Source organism: Pholis gunnellus (genome assembly GCF_910591455.1).
Source record: "Pholis gunnellus genome assembly, chromosome: 16".
NCBI lineage: Eukaryota > Metazoa > Chordata > Actinopteri > Perciformes > Pholidae > Pholis > Pholis gunnellus.
The window spans coordinates 5,291,473-5,310,309 of record NC_136543.1 but is presented as its reverse complement, the minus strand read 5'-3'; the positions used below and the strand labels follow the sequence as shown (position 1 = coordinate 5,310,309).

The window sequence follows — 18,837 nt, the reverse complement described above, 5'->3', positions numbered from 1 at the left end:
TGCAGTCCTCGCTGTGACCTTCCTGTTGAAGTCACAATAGACTCAGGCCTACAGGGATCAATAAAAAATATCATTATTGGGACAAATGGAAAGAGGAAGCATTTACAATGGGAGCACAATAAAAGCACATCGTCACCTTTGGATTTAAAAGTAAGTTGAAGTGGGCAGTTGTAATTTAAAGGTACCTGAAGGTGCCATTACTTTTTATTGTTCTAATATCCCAGATGAAAAGATAAAAACACAGCCATGAAACTAAACCGATCAGTTAATTCTTTAATAATATATTACATTTATGCCGTAATACAATAATAATAACAACAGTAATAACATTAATAATAAACATACACAGAAAGTACAAAATGATTTGTATTATTTCCTTAAGTTACCAACACGCAGTACTTCAAAATAAAAGAAACCAAATCTCCTTTAGCTGCCTTTGACTCCTCCTTACCCCCCTGTTCGAGAACTCAATTTCCCATGACCACCCACTAAGAAGAACTACATGTGGAGGCTGTGCTTGTCCAATCAGGTGGAGTTTATAGTCTCCCAAAGTTCAAGAGGAGCAAAGAGCAGGTCGTTGTCTCGGATATGGCTTTACGACACTTCCCAGATGAGTTCAGTCCAAAACAATGTGTACAAGTGTGTGTGTGTGTGTGTGTGTGAGAGAGAGTGACTGTTGGAGGCAGGGGTTTGTAAAACACAGATAAAGGTGACATGTTTACCAAAATAATTTAAAAAACAAAAAAAAGGGGGGGGGGGGGGAATAAATAAATACAGCCACATGTGGGAACTCATCCTGAAGAGGTGTTTTGTCGACGCCATCATGACACAAACCAGCTACTGAGAAGAGAGGTCCATGCGTCATGTTGAGTGAGGTGGTTGTGGACACACATTACAGTACAGATATCATCACGGCCCCCCGCCTCCTCGACGAGAGGGGCCGCAGAGGTTTTTCCGGGAGGTAAAAGTCTCAGTTTTTGTCCTGAGGGCGAAGGTGAAGACGCGGAGGGGCAGCACTCAGTCACTTTTCCCTCCCCCCACCTCTTTCTCTCCTCCTCTACGCCTCTCATCCATCCATCCATCCATCCATCCGTGAGCTCGTCAGTCCTCCCCTCTATTTGCGGTGCTTCATCTCCTTGTCGTGGTGGCTCTTCCCTCCACCCTCTCCCTTGTCCAGCATTTTGATCGCCTCCATTAGGTAGCTCTGGAAGGCGGAGAGCGCGGCGCAGATGGCGGGAGTGCCGAAGCCGTGGGTGAGCATGCTGAAGTGGGTGAGGCTCCCCTGGACGCCGGGCTCCAGGCAGGGCGTGGGTCGACTGCCGCCCAGCGGAGAGCGGTCCTGGGACATCATGTCCACAAACTCCTTGCAGATCTCCCTGAGAAGAAAAAAAGACAAGACGATGGTTTTATATTGTGGCGCTCTGAGATGGAACACACCTTCACATGCAATACTTTGGGCCTTTACCGTGATTAAGACCAGATATATGTGCCAAAGTAAGATTTTTACACCCTCAACAGAACAGCCACTGGAGTGGCCAACTAGGGGTCCAACTAGGCCTTTTTGATGATATTGTTTTTATCCATCACACCTGGTATAATATTCAAGTGCATACTGTTTACAACTTTGTGGCCTTGCATGGTTTTGGAAATCAAACCCGCTGTGTTGGGATGAGAGCCAAAATGTAGTTTTTTTGTTGGTAAATAAAACAAAAAAATAGCACACTTATATATTTTCCACTACTGTTTGTTCACGTGAACCTTCATTACATACTTCTAAAACAAATTCAGTTTGTATTTCATGAAAGGTCAAAATCTCCTGACCTCTACTCCCTAGTGGGGTTAAAAGTTGCCAAAACACTGGATCCTACACTACCCATAATGCAGCTTAATAGCACCCTTTCTCAGACCCTCTTTGTTGAACGCTCGTAACGCTTGCAACACATTTGTTATTCTCTCATACGTTTACAGTCTCCAAGCCCTCGATGAAATGACCCAAGCGATGTGACACGACAAAACTCTGAGTAGCAACTCCCCAAAAAACCCGGCGGGGTGTTCCTTTAAAAATGTGCAGCGGGGGATGAAGCACTCACTTGGTGGCGAGCAGCATGCTGCGGCGTGTTGGGAGCTGGTCCGGCTCGCTCTGCCTGCACAGATACTCGGCTGTGGCTCTGGCTGGAAACTCTGTCTCACACACATAACCAAAGTCCCGCGCCAGATGGACGGCCTCACCTGCAGGAGGAGGAGGAGGAGGAGGAGGAGGAGGAGGAGGGGGATGAGGAGAGTCTGTTAAATCTGAGTCTTAACTAGTACAAAAAGGGAAAGGTCTTATGTATTCGTTCAGCAAAAGGTCATTGCTTCAGTTTAGATTTCAGATCAGATAATTATCCACGTATATATGCTTTTAAACGGCACACATTTAAAAGAGCGCTGCAGCGGCTCGGGGTCGGGTCGGGTCAGGAGACGAGCTCTGCAGCCCTTTTTCTCACTTTCAGCGCTCAAACAGTTCACTGCTCTTTGGCTTTTGCGAAGCAACCGCAGCTTTTTTCAAATGACACCATCCACGCATGCAGCCCCCCCCCCCCCGTGCTATGACTTGTTTATTCATGCCTGCTCATGCGAGGATGTTTCTATGTGAATATGTGTCTCTATCTGTCAGGATGTATGCAGGTCACTGTATGTATGTGTGTGTGTGTGTGTGTGTGTTTTCCCTACCCTCCACTAGAGATGTTAGGAGAGTGACGTTGGCTGCCTTGCGTCGCCCGGCGGGCAGGTTGAGGCCAATCTTCTCCAGACGCTCTCTCAGACAGCGGCCACCATTCTTTGACTTCGCCCTGAGGGGGGACAGGGAGACAGAGAGAGCAGTTTTTAGGAGATGGTCCTTGTGTGTGTTTATGAGTTCTGTAGCAGTGTGTTTCTGTGTGCCTGTGTCTATGGCTGAGTGTGTGTGTGTGTGTATGCGTGCGTTTATGTAAGTGAATGTGAGGCTGAAATCTCCCTACAGTATGTTCCCTGTCAACACTGATAGTGTCTTGAATTGTTTTTTCACTGTTTTTAGTTGTTGCCTTACTTTCCTTTGCCTGTTCTCACCCCTTTTATTTTACCCTTCAATATTTACATTTAAAGACATTTTAATAAATACCAGCACGGAAATAGTTTCAGGTATTTGGCAGAGCTGGCAAAAGAAGTATTCAGAGAATGTACTGAAGTAAAAGTAACAGTAGTGTCAAAATATGTCCTGCATTCAAAACATTACAGCATTAACAGAAAGATTTACTTTAACTATCAAAAATAAAAGCACCTATTAAGTAGGAAATGGCCCCTGCGAGTGTTATTTATTATAGGAATGGATTATAGGGATTTTATTGTGTTAATGTGAAAGCATCACTTCGCTGTTGTAGTTGGTTGAGGAGGAGCACATTGTTCCTCTACTTTACATACTGGGTGGTTAATCTATACGTACAAAGTAAAACAGAAATACTCAAAAGCACGAGTACGTCACAATGACAGGCAGTGATGTAATATCAGTGGGGTCGCTGTACCTCTCTGATGAGGAGGTTCTGGATGTTTACTACCCTTTAGATCTTTTAATCATGTCCTCTTAAAGTATCTCAGCCTGTAACCACGACCATAAAGTTGTTCTCTGGCCCCCGAGGCTGTGCTTCATTGAACCACATTGCCTCTCTTGTGATTTTGTCCCATGACCCATTTAGGGTCCTCAGCTCCGGCCCCATGGTTGAGTTAAAGTGCTCTTGTTCTGAAAAGCTTTAGGAAGATGCCGGTTGGTGTTGGTCGTTTGCACCAAGAGGCCCTGACTTGTGTTTAAAGCATTTTCTTTAAACTAACAACTACAACCTAGACTCACAAATTCAATATGAGGGAGTAGCCTGTGTCCTATATATATATAAAGGTGCAATGTGTCCTAATGTGACAGCAGATTTGTTAAGGTTGTTAACATTATATTTTTAATGAATGCTGATTCTTGTTCCTCTGTCACTTGACCAAAGAGCATTACAATCTTGAAAAGCTTCTTTTTGTTTTGTTTTTTATTTGAATGGGAAAGTTTGGAATCGCAATAGCTGCAGGTCAGCGAGTCTTTGGATCTGAATCACATCACGCACTTTGCTTAACTTATGAGGCTCACATTGAGGTTTTGTCACAGTCACTGATTACCTACATTTCCCAGAGTGACTTTCAACAACATTCAGAGCAGCGTCACAGACGCTGCTCTGAATGCATGAGCTAGTTTGGTGACACTAGAAAATGCCTCAGTTGGGTTTCTTCCTCAAACTGTATTTTTTAGGCGACACATTGATTGTGAGGCTGCTCTTTTTCTTCTTCTGTGGTGAATTTCTTCTTTTACTTTTGTGGACACTGGGGCCAAAGAGCCACTGAAGACTTGCTAGATGGTAAATAAATCAAATACAACATATGTTCTGCCTCTTATTCAATTCAATTCAATTTATTTTGTATACCCCAGAATCACAAATCACAAATTTGCCTCAGGAATAAGAGAGATGCACCACCAAATATTAAAATGGGCTTGCAAGTCCAACAGCTGTTTGGCGTAGGTGATCATTGCTTATGTTGCATAAGTCTACAAGCTGTGACAGCTCAACCAAGGACAGGTTTTCCATTGTCAAACTGTTGCATTTTGACTTTTTTTACAGGTTTAATGAGGTCAAACTCCAATATAAAAGCAAAGATTTAAGAAAAGTCAGACATGGTTGTCTTTCTCTTTGTCCTTCAATCCCCCCCCCCCCCTAAAACAGTCTAAAATGACACCACACCCTCCACCTTCCCCATCTCCCTCTCACCTGCGGAGGACTCCGCCCAGCAGGGAGGCGTTGAGGCACTCGGGCGGGGAGAGGCGTCGCTGCACCTCCCCGACCGTCACCTTGTACTTGGAGGTGGAGCTGAGCAGCGAGAGGCGACCCGGGACCGAACAGAACACCTCGGCTGGGTTGGACACGCAGCCCATCCCCAGGCCGTCCTTACCCAGGGACAGGATGGACAGGGACGACCCGTTCAGCTTGGACGGGATGGGAACTGGTGGAGAAACGAGGGAGGTAGAAAAGGAAGGATCAGGAGAGTTTACATGCTTTGTGGATATTTGTCTTATTTAGCTCTGACAAAAAAATCTGGATGCAAGAGACCAAAGATCATCAGTCTAAAAACACATGTCTTCTGCGGGCACAACGGTGTTGTGTGAATGATCCCGATGAATTTATTCAGTGTAACGTTCCCCCTCGGGTCGACAGCTCTAATTCTGGAGCGCTGCTTGTTGATTCTCCCGTTCAAACTGCAGGTGGTCACGTTTTGACGGCGCATTCTCAAATAGCTCTGTTTCGCACCTTGAAGAGCTCCGTTCGCACTCACTTTTCTGCACCGTGGTGAACTTTTACTGTGAGTTCTTCCCTCTTGCTTTGGAGGAGGAGAAGGAGGTTCATCAAAGCCAACCACTTTAGGAGTTCAGGATTTGGGCAGTGTAGCCTGGCCTTTAGGAGAAGCGTCTCCTTGATTTGCAAGGTGACTGATTTAAGTGTTGGCATTGAGACCAACGCCTGTTTGGCTCTTCAATCTTCGCTTTGTCATCTTTTTAAGGTGCTAATTGGTGTCGATGAAATTAGCTTTGGAGTCTTAATCTTAAATCCCAAATCCACTAAATCTGCGGTTGTGTGGGCAGAAATCCTCTGAATTGAGAGGATTGAAAGGAATCACCTCCTTTGTGTGTCTGCGGATCTACTTCCATGAGGACCACGTTCATTCACAAGGAGACAAAGAGAAAGTAGAGCTCCACCTCATTGTTTATGGGGGGGGGGGGGGGGGGTTGGTTTATGTGCGCAGGTTTTGAGATGCACATATCTTACATTTCTGCCCTGAATCTTATTTGTTTTGCTCACAAAATTGACAAGAGTTTTGAAAAAAAAAAAAGACACTAAATGTGTCTTTTGAAACAATCCACCAACTTTCTCTGTAAATAGTGTTTGTTGGAACAGCTGTCTGCTGAAGAACAGTGCTGATATTAACTGTTGTCCAGAGTTAACTGGGAAACTGTATTTGGAAAACAAATCTAGACAACCTGCTTAAACCATCAGCAGGACTGGACACCACCAAAGGAAAAAAGGTTGGAATAAGAAAGAATATATGTTTTATTAAAGGGGAATTCTATACCTTTATTGCTGAATGTTGTCTCTTTTAATTTGGGAGAACCAGTCCTTTAGGTGTTTACAAGAAGATGTAACATGTGCCTACACCCCCCCTCCCCTCCCCTCTCCTTCATTGGTCTCTTCAGTCCTGATGGTTCTCTCTCTCTCTCTCTCTCTCTCTCTCTCTCTCTTTCTCTCTCTCTCTCTAAATGTCATCTGTTCTACTGTACAGTGGGACGCAGGCTCTCCCCTCGCACTCTGTGGGCGGCGGGTGGCCTCTCTACGACTGAAAGAGAAGAAATCTCTTAAAACCCTCTCATTCACTAGCAGCCGATCAGCCAGCCGGCGAGGCCGCGGAGCAGCAGAGCCTCCTCTAAAGCTCCTACTCTCTCTCTCTCTCTCTCTCTCTCTCTCTCTCTCTCCCATCTCTCTGCCCCTCCCTCCCTCCTTCTTTCTCTTTCTCTTATCATCTTTGACTCTTTCTTGTGCCTCCCACTCTTCATCTTCCCCCTCTTTCTCTCCCATATTCTGTGTCGTTCCCGTCTCCCTGTTGGATTTTCTTATTCATGAGGGCTTTAGGTTTGCTCTGCTATCTGCTGTAAGTGCTTGCCGGGGAGAGTCTCGCTGTGGTAATTGATCAATTCGAAGCGTTTGGCAAACAAGTGGAATCGCTGTCACTTCATCAAATCACGGCTGGTTTGCAACTGCTTGAATCGAGCTGGAAACCCACAGTGGGAGCCTCCTCCTCTTCTTCGGGGGACTTGATTTGGGGAATGAAATCCTTGATTTTGTGAAAACTTTATGGCGTGAAGAGATGGAGGCCAGTGAGGCTTTGGATGTTTAGAATTAGGAGGGCAAAATATATTTGAAATTTAAAAGGAAATTCTCTAAAATACAAAGCATCCACAATGTATGTTAGGTTTTATATAACACACTGAGTGTCATCTATCTCTCTCTCTATATATATAAATATATATTTCTTTGCTGCAGCACTACACACCCTAACAGGCCTGTCTATCATATCAGTTATTTTTTTTTTTTTGGACGGAGCAAGGTTTTCCCAGTATCACACTCCGCCAGCGACAAATCCAACTTGAGTTTTCTAATCGTGCCCCTGTGTCTCCTGAAACTCAGAGTCGGTAATATTACAGTGATCACACTCTGCAAATTCCCCCACAACTCCTCTTTTATCATGTTCCCCTCCCTTTTCTTCTTTGCCCCACTTCTCCTCTCCTCTTCACTCTAATCCCTCTCTCTTTTCTCTCTCTCTCTCTCTCTCTCTCTTTTTCTCTCTCTCTCTCACACACACACACACACACACACACACACACACACACACTCTCTCTCTCTCTCTCTCTCTCTCTCTCTCTCTCTCTCTCTCTCTCATATGACCATGAACAGTTCATTAAGAATGTGTGCCTTTGGGGTGAAGTCTGCAGCTGAGTATTAGAGGACTTCTTGACTTCAAATGAAATAGCAAAACAGAATTATTTATAGTGTGTGTGTGTGTGTGTGTGTGTGTGTGTGTGTGTGTGTGTGTGTGTGATAGTGAGAGAGAGAGAGAGAGAGAGAGAGAGAGAGACTGGTGTTGGAGTGCCCCTAAACACAAAACCCCCTTCAGCATGTATAGCACAATTATATAGGTGCACACTTAGACACAAATGTGCACACACACACTCAATCTTTCGCTTTTCTCCACACACACACACACACACACACCACACACACACACACACACACACACACACAGAGCTCTCTCCCACCTCTTACCTTTTTTAATGACAGAGTGGTCGAGGATGCCCAGGGCTGATCCTTCCTCCATTCCCTGTGTCAGACAGACAGACAGTCACTATCATTTATCCACCGGCCTCACAGCCAACACACACACATATAAACACACAGTTATAGACACACACACATAGCTTTTTTTCTCTCAGGCCAAAGCAAGATGGACGGTCCAGTGGTCTAGGTTTTCCCTCGCAGCACACATATGAACAACTATCCCGAGTAAATAATGAAATCTGGTACTTATTGGATTCTGTTTCTTTGTGGATGGAGAGCAGGAGAGACGGTAAATCATGGAAGTTATGGTGGATGTTTTTAAACAATTCATGCATATTTCCACACAGCTTAAAACAAAAGGATGTTTTTTGTCGTATAAATGTATATTCTTTATGTTATGAGTAACTAAGTTTGGTTTCAACATATTTTGGGGAGACTAGAAAAGTTGCCTCTTAATTTTTCAGTGCAACAAATCTACTTATTTACAAAATAAATACCACTAAATGAATTAAATACTGTCACCATCACTGTTTCAAATAACTAAAGAGCAGTTTGTTTTCATATATTCTTTTTTTTTTTTGCATATAAATGTAATAATTTCCAACATGTAAAGATAAAAAAAACCATCTTATGTTTCTTTGACTTTCGGCACATTAAAGGAAAAGGTGATATGTGAATAAGAAATGATTGAATAATCATCAAAAACAGCCACGTCGGTGCACACATTGAAATAATAAATTAAAGTCTTTGCAGATTGTTTGATCTTTTCATTCACTGAGGATGAAATAGTCTTGCAGGGCGATTCTCGGATGTCTCCTTTGTGGTGAATTTATAAGAGGATTCAAACGCGAAGGATATAATCCATTAATCAAATAAAGGTCCTTGTCAAGTGGGAGCGTTTAACAGCAACATGCCCGGGTTGACTCCTTGCCTGCGTGGCGCTCCTCTCAAACGTTTCTTTTCTATTAATGACCGCGCACATCAATTGGTCTCGGTGTGTTTCTTTTTTTTTTCTGCGAGGAGGCAACAAACAGCGTCTGCAGCTGCACCTGCTGCAGGGAAGCTGACTGCTCAATAAACCATAGCAACTATTCTTCTTCTCCCCCCCCCCCCCCCCCCCCCCCCCATAAAAAAAAAAAAACATGCAGAAGGCAAAAGGCTGCAGAATTACTTTGTCTTTGTGCGAGACATCGGGTGATACTGAATGTCCTGACTAATAATAAGACGGACAGATATGACAAGAAATCGCTTTTTTTCTGGAGTTACAATTTCAGAAAAACATTACATATTTGTTCATAGAGGCTATATACATATTAACATTCTCCCTACTTTATATCTACTGTAAACTATTAAGATCAAGTTCAGCGTACATTTTCAGATTAACTCGAAACACATCTCTGTCTCAAAAACTCTTAAAATGACAAATCATCCCCCGTACTCAACAGGCCATCTAAAATTCACACTTGACAAAATGGAGGACAGTTATCTAATATAGTATTATTTATTCATCTATGAACGAATTTTGCAGAGAAAATAAACCATTTCGGCTAATATTGTTGAAGGAATGTATATTTTATTTCACTCCCACAGCAGCCTGAGCTGAGTTTTTTAGTCTGCGACGCAGAACTGTTTATTTTCATATCACACACCAAAACTGCTCGTGTGATTTTTTTTTTGTAGGAAATTAATTCATGTAAAATACGCTGAGGGTCTGCAGGAGTTTTAATTTAAAATAAAAGTCAAATAACAGGTTAAACATCCAAAATGAATGAAAATGATTAATAGTATCCGTTAATTAAAGGTGTTTACTGAAAGATCTATTTGATGATGTGAGCTGTTTTTCATGAATTATCGATTGAAGGAAATGGATGATAAATGATATATTCTAAGTATATGTAGAATAATAATAACGCCATTTGTAATACAGAAAAATAAAACATCAATGAGGCCCAGTGTAGATTTCGTTCACAAAGAGTTAATGTCTATGCGCACCGGTTTGGAACTTTTACGCACGGTCTTCCCCGTGCGCAACGCCAACGCAACCACAGGATGGAAAGCCAAAACGTGTAAATAAATTTAAAAAAGTCACCTGAAGATCGTCCAGGCCGTGATGTCCCATGTGCATCCCTAGAGGACCGTCCCCGAGAGCGGCAGCGCCTTCTCCGAGACCGTGCAGCAGCCGGGGGACAGCTGCATACTCCCGCCGGGGGTCGAGGCTCAGAGCCCGGTGCGACTGTGAAAGGAGTCCCCCGTCGTCGGAGCGCGACCTCTGCGAGTGCCATGCCACTTGCTGATGCTGATGGAGGGAGTTGATGGAAGTGTAGGGGTCTGACAGGTGGGGATACGAGTCCTGGCTCTGGGAGTACGGCAGGGAGGACTGGGGGTAAGGGGGAGGAAAGTACGGAGGCTGGAAGTCAGAGGCCGGAGTGTGACAGAGCGGGGGAGCCGAGGAGTAGGCGGCCTGGTTCAGGGAGGAAAGCTGGGAGAGGCGCCCACTCGGCGAAGAGCCGCTTAGTCCGTCTGCGCGGTCCTGTGGAAAATTAAAACAAAGTTTGCTTCACAGCAGCAGCTCCAAGTCCTCCTCATCACACTGTTCTCCCAAAGGTGCAACACGACACTGACTATTATACCAAATGTCACATTCCAAAAGTGATCAGCTCCGGGAAATGTGTGTGTTTTTTCTTTATTTTTTTTAACTGAGGCAAACTTAAAAAAATATATAAAGACAATTTTAAAATTAAAGCAAAACAGCGGAAACCCGTAAATAAATGTATCTCCGTTTTTATTAGATAGCTGGAAACAGCAGCAGCGCTTGAAGTGATGCGCACTGGCAGAAGACCCCCTTGGCATCGCTGCTGAACAGTGTCAGAAAGGTCACGGCCACCAAGAAGCTGCACAAAGGACAGGTAATGCACAACAACACGTTGCTCCGGGGGGACGGGGGGACAGGGGAGGGGGGGGGACGACGACGACGACGACATCTGTAAACAATCCGTCATCGTGTCACCAAAACCACACTGACCCCACAACTGAATATAAAGGAGGCTTTAATTCCGGCCGCTGAGGCGCAGCAAAACAAATGTGATTTTATACTTGACTTTACAAGTTTCACCCCATCGCGCCAAACGAGATGCCAGCACGCGCCAAAACAGATGTAGTCCACTAGCCTACATTTCTGCTCACACACATCCTGGTCAAATTGGATTTTTCTTTTTTTTTGGGTCAGCCAGATCAATGCCGCTGTTGTGGAACAATGTCCATTATGTGCCAGGCAGCCCAGCTTTAAAAGCACACATAGCTGTCATCCATCAGCGCGTGCAGGATGGTGTGTTGGTCCTTTCAGTCGAACGCAGTTAATGTTGGAGGCTGTTGAACCTGATAACACTCCTCCAGAAAGACGGGCCGCTGCTGTGTCTCGGCACGTCACAGTTTGTGCGGCGAGATGACAGTTTACTGTCAGCCGGTCTCACTTGCTGTGACACCGTGCAGACAAAGACCATCTCCGCGGACAGATGCACGGAGCCGCGGCGCTAAACTGTGTGTCAGAGAGGCTCATTGGGACGCACGGACACTTGATTCTACTGGAGAGCAAAGAACACAACACGTTTATCCCAAATGTATTTAATTAACCAGCCAACATATTATATAAAAAAATTGACATGGGCCGTTATACTCTGCAAGCTGACACAATGCAACATATCGATTGAATCATAACGTCTTTTTTTTCTGGACATTTTTTACACTAACTGAGCTGTTTTTAAGTGAAAACACATTTTGCGTGTAAATCGTTCAGGCTCAGTCCGACACTTGGCACAGAAAAGAAACTATTTCCTAAAATTGAGTTAGTAACGAACAGACATCAACAGTAAAAAAAAAAAAAAAGAAAAACTTAAAAAACGATGTCTCTTTCAAACTCACCATAGCCGAATATGTGTGGATTAACATCTGGACCACTCTGGCTAACCCCAAATGTAATATTCAACAGGATGCGCGAGCGTCCAACGATTGAAAGATGCCACCAAATGCTCCGAGATGTAATCCAGGCTGTTTTCACCGGTCCATTAAATTCAAAGGCGTTATTTACTTTTCCCTTCTCTCTCTCTGCGTTTGACGGAGCTCTTTGCGCACGGATGAAACGCTGCTGTCAGATACACACACACACACACGCGCGCATAACACACACGAAGTCCTCCAGACTCTCCATGAGCGCACTACTTATAGGCTTTGCGCGCACTCGGCAGAATGAGGGGAGGGGTCGACAGGGTCCACTTCTCTTAAAGAGATATTTTCATTCAATTAGCCTCCGTTGATTCAAACACACACACACACACACACGTACTTTTACATTTATTGTTTTGTTTTTTTCGTTTTAAGAAATGGCAGCGAGTCATATTTTTGGGATTTTACGCAGCGAGAAAGGACTATCAAATATCAGAGTTTTCATATGTTTATTTAAGAAGAAGCTTAATAAAAATCATATTTTAACAATAAAATCATATTTTCACACTTTTAACGTCTAAACCATTCGCTTTTACGCACGGGTCTCCAGGTCGCTCTAGTCTGAAATATTATATTCAATAATGCGTTGTTCCTCCTCACATTTCACCCGGACTGAATCGTCCACACGACAAGTGAATTTTCTGGATTCAGCTTCCCTTAAAAAAGAAGCCAACAGGCCCACAACGTGCAGCCTTTTGCGCGATGATTATGGACTTCTACATAAACAGGCCTAACACTGCTGAGAGATAATAATGCACCACTGAAAACAGAAGGAAAAAAAACTCTGCGCGGTTTCTTTTACCTGCAGAAGGTCGGTCTTATTTCGGGATTTCCAGAGCATGGTGGTGGTGCCGGTGGCTCTCAGTGTGGCTGTCACGCTGCAGCTGAGGGGTTAATGTGACGCGGTGGATGGAGAGGAGACGGGCTGAAGGTGCGGAGAGGAGTGAGTTAGTTTGAGAGATGATGCAGGAGTTTGTATGGATGGATGTTGGGGAAGGGGGGTGGCGGGTGGCGGGCACAAAGAGAAAGAGGGCGGGAGGTGACAGGAGTCGCGAGGCGGGTAACAAAACTTTTTTGTGCGTAGACTGTAGGATCGGGGACGAAGTGGCGAACAAGGAAGATAATGACAAAAAGGATTACCGATATGAACAAAAACGTGATTTTCTTCCTTTGAAATGTATGTCAGTTTAAATCATTCTAAACGGAGAAAATAATCTATTTATCCAAATATTTGTAGAATAAATATGAAGCAATATCAAATGTTTTATTGAGATGAGTCACTTTTCTAAAACTTCTTATCACCCTTTAACGAAAGCACTGTATTAATAACTGGAACATCTACTAACTTCTTTTATTTTTAATTCCTTTATCATCTACTTTCTCCAAAGTTTCAAAGCACAACATGACCAAACTAGTTACTCTCCTGAATTTGAACCAGAAAGCAGAATTAGGAAGAAAACATCAAACAAGAGAGAAAGTTTACATGTAACTATACAGACATGTAGATAGGATAGAGTGTCTAAAACTTCAAGGCACATTAGATCCAAACAAGTCTCACTGCGCCACCTTGTGGCGGCTCATGTAGAAGAGGACTGGTGCTTTTAACCACAGGCCCAGTTATCCACCTTAACAGAAGCCTGCTGAGACGTCTAATAGACTTCAACATGTTTTATATTGATTACATTTATACAAAACTTGGTAAAAACCTCTGACTTGATACTTGGACTGTAATAACTTGAGACTTACAGTATAAAACAAAACATCTTAAGTTGTGACATGATCAAATCCCAGAAAACTAAAAAATAAGGCAACTGCATACAGGCATTTCCGGCATTGCTACTCAGCTTGAATATTAAATGATTGTGCCTATGACCTGATAGGACGAAGTCTCAGCTATGTAACAAAAACTCTATTGACAGAAACGGTCAGCATAGAAAGACCTTGAAAACTCACATCTTGACTGACAAGTTGAAGCCTTGTGAGTTAAAGGACTGGCAATATTTGATTTTTTGTCCCACACAACAATCGGCCTCTTTGACTGCTTCTGTCAGCCCCTTTGTTCTTACTGAAGATGTAAACCCTTAAAATAAACTGTCAAAAATAAACGTCATAGTTTGTGGGGAAGAAATATAAAGACGATGCATGAAAACATGAGCAACAAGAGGCTGTGGTCGGTTTTCTAACAAAATAGTTCTTTATTAAAGACATTTCACACTTGACACGTAAGAGACAGGTTACGCATAATACATGTCGGTTTGGTATAAGTAATAAACACATGTTTGGCTTCAGTAACGGCTCTCCTTTATTATTTCATTTTTAGCACTCCCACTGAAGAGCACGTTGTCTGTTGGCAACAATTTCACTTCACTCCCACTGACTTCTTCAGGTTCCTCATAGACATCAGAGCTCCTTTATCAGTTCTCATCACGTCTCCAATCTCCTTTTTACAGACCGGGCACTGGTCAGCCATGGCGCAAAGAGCTTCCTCAAGAACCTCCTGCGTGTGCCGGTCGGGCAGAGCGCTGCACTGACTCAGCATGGCGAGCGTGTGCTTGAGCCAGCCCTCCTCTCTGACCAGGGCGGCGATCCAGGGCTGAGCGCGGACGCAGCCTCCCAGAGCCTGCAGACACAACCTCCAGAGCTCCGCCGCCTCGTCCCAGCTCTCCTCCCAGCCGGGGCTCACCTTGACCGGGCCGGGGCTGGAGCCGGAGTCCAGGGCGCCGCGGAGGAACCGGAGAGCTGCGGAGAAGAGACGCTTCTGGCCGGCTTCAACCGAGCCTGGAAAATCAAGTATGCGTCGTTAGTAGAGCCTTTTACAGGCTGTTAACAGTTCCAATCAGCATCTTGTGTACAGCAGCCTCTCTCTCCAAAGAGCCTGCATTCCCATTTTAAAGCAGTTACAGAAGGAAACGCAAGGGAAACTAATAACATTAGCAAAGAATGCATTGCACTTAGGTTTGCCAGTTCCACAGCCCTGACCCTTTTCGTGAATGTTAGCTCACTGTCACAAGGCTTGCTGGGACATTTTGAAGAGAACGTAGCCATTGTTATTAGCAACGTCTTGTGAGTTTTCCTGCTGTGAGACGTCAGAATGTCTGCTGTGAGAACGGCGTCTTTACAAGCACCGGAACTAGAAACTGTGTCGACGACGCTGAATAAAAACGCAAGCGCGAAAAACTAAGTTGGGGGTCGAACTGCAATGTATTTGCACGTAATGGATCGCTGGAGTTAATGCCGAACACAACTGGAAAACAAAGTGGTGCCAAGTGTGTGATCAACCAAAAAAAATAGTAAAAGAAAACATTTTCACCTGAAGGAGCCGCTTTGAGTCTGCCGATCATCAGTCCCAACGTGCAGTAATTTGCTGCTAGGACCAGCAGGCGGGGCTTGTGCACCAGAACAGGAAGTGCTTCACTCAGAAGGGCCTCCAGCGTTCTGAAACACGGGTCCTTCCTGGACAACAACAAAAAAACAAGTACGAGTATGAGCGGTGATATCTCAGTATTGATCAAATTAAACAACCAGATCATTAATCAGCAGGCTTCAGGGTGACTTTTCTCTCTTGTAAACCAGCTACCTGACTCTCTCTGGCTCCGTGACGGTGAAGTTGAGGAGCGCTGAGCAGGCTGTCTCCATGCTGGGATCCCTGGCCGATGCCCCCCCACTTTTCCCCTTGAGACCAGTCCAGCACCGCGACAGGAAGTCCACCAGCAGGGCCGGAGTGTCGAGGGTGAGCAGCACCTTCCTGGGACCTTCCTCGGCCGACAGGTGACACAGAGCTGGGAGGAGGTACCTGGGGAGAGGGGGGAGGAGGTGAGGGAATAAAGAGCACGTGCTGTCAGATGACTGCAGAATCTTGAGGGATTCAGCATATTGATTCCCTCCGAAATGCATCGTCATCTTTACCTCAGAGCTTCTCTGCCCGTCCACGCCTCCCTCTCCTCTCTGACGGACACCTCGGCCATCCATTCGGAGAGGCCCTGCTCCGGGCTCTCTCCCTGCAGGTGGCTCCGGGAGTAGCCGATCAGGAACGGCAGCAGCCCGGTCACCTCCTCCTTCAGACAGGAAGTCTCCTCGGCCAGCCATGAGCACAGAGAGCGGAACGTGGCGAAGATAAAAGGGTCGCCATAGCGACTTGGGTCCACCTACGAGAGCAGGAAGAGACTTTTAGAAAAGGGCGTGGCAATAACAACAACAACATATAAACTGTGGTAGGACTGAAGAGAATATGAATCCCATCATAACACTACCCATTAGTGATCAGACACCATGCTCGTTAGTAAGTGGAGCTGAAACTAACAATGACTTATTATCAATGAATCTGCAGAGTAATTCCTGGATTAAGTGAGAAGTCTATGAAGCATCAGAAAACACAATTCACACACACACACACACACACACACACACACACACAATACAATAGCATTGCGCCCAATCGCCATGTCATGAAATATCACGTTTTCCCCAATTAATAGCCCAAAAGTTACAATCGAAGAGACCTCACATCTGAGAGACTGTAGCAGGGAATTGCTGGCAATAATATTTAGAAATAAATGACTTCTTAAAAAGATTATTCTTTTAATCAATAGTCTACAAGTAGCTTATTGAGAGTACCGCCAACAGAAGCTTAAACGTCAGCCTCTCACCTGCTGCAGGTGATACATTAAAGCGGCGAAGGCCTCCTCCAACACCCCGAGGACCTGCCTGCTCTGCTGCAGACTGATTGAGGGGATGGAGCTCTGGGGAGCTTCAGTGGTCTGGGACAGTTCCATACAGCAGGCCTGCTCTATGGCGGCCTCCATGATTCGGTAGCAGCCTGTGAAGAAGAACACCACCGGGTTTAAGGAACGAGGGCAGTTAATCACGTTTAATCGAATCTCAGCCCCCCCACGATGGATGCGATGTCCCCACCTGTGAGTGTGTGCTGCAGCTCCGGGATCAGTTCGTTACCAGGCGGTTCCTCCAAACCCATTCTGACCTCCACGCAGGCCCGGTTCACCAGCAAGCAGCAGAACTTTGGCGGCCCCACCGGCTCCCAGCCGTGCAAATCCAGCAGGCAGGCACTGAGGACCAGGATCGGCCCGATCTGTCTCGGCGTCAGCTTAGCCTGCAACATGGGTCTCAATGCCTCCCATACGCGGACCACGGCTCCCTTCAGCTCCTCACTCTCTACGGACACTCCCACCGGGGGGAGAAACTGAGTCAACTGGGTGCACATGTCCAGCTTGGTCTGGCCGGTGGCTTGGCAGAAGTCTTTGGAGAGCCCGACCAACAGAGTGAGGAGTTCTGCAGGGTTTTTACTCCACACTTTGTCCTTGGTTTTACCCGAGAGGAGGCGACCCAGCAGGGCAAGCCCCCTCTCGCGGCTGAAAGTCTGGTTTTGTTCCACTGCCTGGCACAGGGCAGGAACGGCACCCCTGCTCAGCAGCTGGTCGGGACCTCTGGATAAGGTACACACGGCTGTGAGAACCTGGTAGCAGTCAGAAGCCACGGCCTCATCCAGCTTGGAGGACGGGGAGGTTTCTTCAGACGTTGAAGATCCGTTTGCTTCACTGCCGTCATCAGCCTTCTGCTTGCTGGTCTGGCCCTCTCCTGAGGATTTTGCCACATTGGCAGCAACACTTTCCGTGTTTGAACTCTCCTCTGACTGGACTTTGCTCTCTGGAGCCCGCCCCACCTCTCCGTCTTGGCTCTGGTCCTGGGTTTCCTGCTTCTGCACAGGACCGTTTGACAATATGCCCAGCAGGAGCGGGATGGTGGTGAGGAGCTGGGGATGGCAGGCCATGTCTGGGTCCGTGCTCAGGGCAGCCAACAGAGCCGTGCCCAGCGAGAGGAGCTCCTGCGGGGGCAAGGCGGAGTTCTCGCTCCCTTTGACCGCCGTCACTAGAAGCCGAGCCGGAAGGTTCAGGCCAACGGCCTCGAAGATGCGCCTCAAGGTGGGTTTGTCTAGCTGGCTTGCTGGGCACAAGCGAGTTATCTGAGGACAGAAAAACACCCACCCGTCAATGCTGAGGTCTGATACGTGGACTCTTTGTACATACCCATATATATTTACACTTAGTTACACCTAGCTATAGAAAAAAATAAGCGTGGATTCATAAATAATATGAATGCAGGTATTTTTCTAGATGCCAATGTATTAGGCAAACAGTACCATATCAATGCCAAGGACCAGTGAAATAGTGAGTACAGAGTATTCTTATTTCAGCAGGGAGACACTTACCAGCAGAAGAGCAGCCAGTGTGTGGCTGTCATTTTGAGCCTGTCTGAGTGCATGAAGACATTTCTCTAACACCTCCATCTGGGCATCAGTCAGACCACCTCCTGCATCCGTCTCTGAGCCTCCTCCATCTTCTCCTGCTCCCTGCTCCTGTTTTACGGGAGACTGGGTGATCACGGCAAGTGCAACGTCGGCGCCGTCAGCCATTATGACCTCAGCAACTGCGGAACCAAGAGAGGAATAAAAAAAGTAAGTAAGTAAGCAAAGTGATAGAAAATATAACTGAAAATAGGATCATTGGCACTACACCGTTGAGGGCAACAACAGCAGCCTAATTTAATGATATTCAGTTGGTTTGCCGAGTCATTGTAAGTTACGGTTGGCAACAATGCAACATATAATTGTAAACGTTTACAAAACAACTTACTTAGTTGACAGATCTATCACGCGCGCGGCAGCAGCTCGTGAGCACTCTCCGGAAGTGAAATGTCAATAGAGCTACGAGAGACCAATGAAAACGGTCTAAGAATGTCGAAGAACCAATCACAGGAGGGATAGTTGGAAGGCGGAGACGCCATTTTGGCCCGTGCTGCAACGTCGGAGAAGCGACGCGGCGTTACTTTTTCTAAGGTCACGGAAGACATTTCTATTTCATTTAAAATATATATTTTTGGTTTCTAGCAGTAAGCA

The 18,837-nt window shown here is 45.6% G+C and overlaps 2 protein-coding genes across 3 annotated transcripts; both read right to left on the bottom strand.

Moving 5' to 3' along the window:
- Positions 1-1,114: 1,114 nt before the first annotated feature.
- On the bottom strand, positions 1,115-12,768 carry tfap2e (transcription factor AP-2 epsilon; the record flags this gene model as incomplete). Of its 2 annotated transcripts, none has more annotated exons than XM_079175798.1 (7): positions 1,115-1,376; positions 2,091-2,229; positions 2,713-2,831; positions 4,815-5,046; positions 7,917-7,971; positions 10,018-10,458; positions 12,730-12,768. In XM_079175798.1, the coding sequence occupies 7 exons, from the start codon at positions 12,766-12,768 to the stop codon at positions 1,115-1,117; spliced, it is 1,287 nt and encodes a 428-aa protein (XP_079031924.1). The 2 variants fall into 2 exon arrangements, with proteins under 2 accessions (XP_079031924.1, XP_079031925.1); XM_079175799.1 differs by lacking the exon at positions 12,730-12,768 and adding an exon at positions 11,847-11,873.
- Positions 12,769-14,100: 1,332 nt separating this feature from the next.
- ncdn (neurochondrin) lies at positions 14,101-18,615 on the bottom strand. The gene is made up of 8 exons (XM_079176731.1): positions 18,575-18,615; positions 18,151-18,368; positions 16,839-17,904; positions 16,574-16,743; positions 15,834-16,072; positions 15,505-15,720; positions 15,238-15,380; positions 14,101-14,705 (listed from the first exon to the last, which is right to left on the bottom strand). Exons 2-8 carry the CDS (start codon positions 18,352-18,354, stop codon positions 14,287-14,289), a joined length of 2,457 nt encoding a protein of 818 aa, XP_079032857.1. The 5' UTR covers positions 18,355-18,368; positions 18,575-18,615; the 3' UTR covers positions 14,101-14,286.
- Between the last annotated feature and the right edge of the window lie 222 nt (positions 18,616-18,837).

Excerpts from the sequence above, each read along its gene's own strand:
- ncdn (XM_079176731.1), bottom strand. The coding sequence starts at position 18,354 with ATGGCTGACGGCGCCGACGTTGCACTTGCCGTGATCACCCAGTCTCCC. Across the intron at positions 15,381-15,504 it reads ACGGAGCCAGAGAGAGTCAG|GAAGGACCCGTGTTTCAGAA; the intron begins GTAGCTGGTTTA and ends GTTGTTGTCCAG. Across the intron at positions 14,706-15,237 it reads ACTCAAAGCGGCTCCTTCAG|GCTCGGTTGAAGCCGGCCAG; the intron begins GTGAAAATGTTT and ends TTGATTTTCCAG.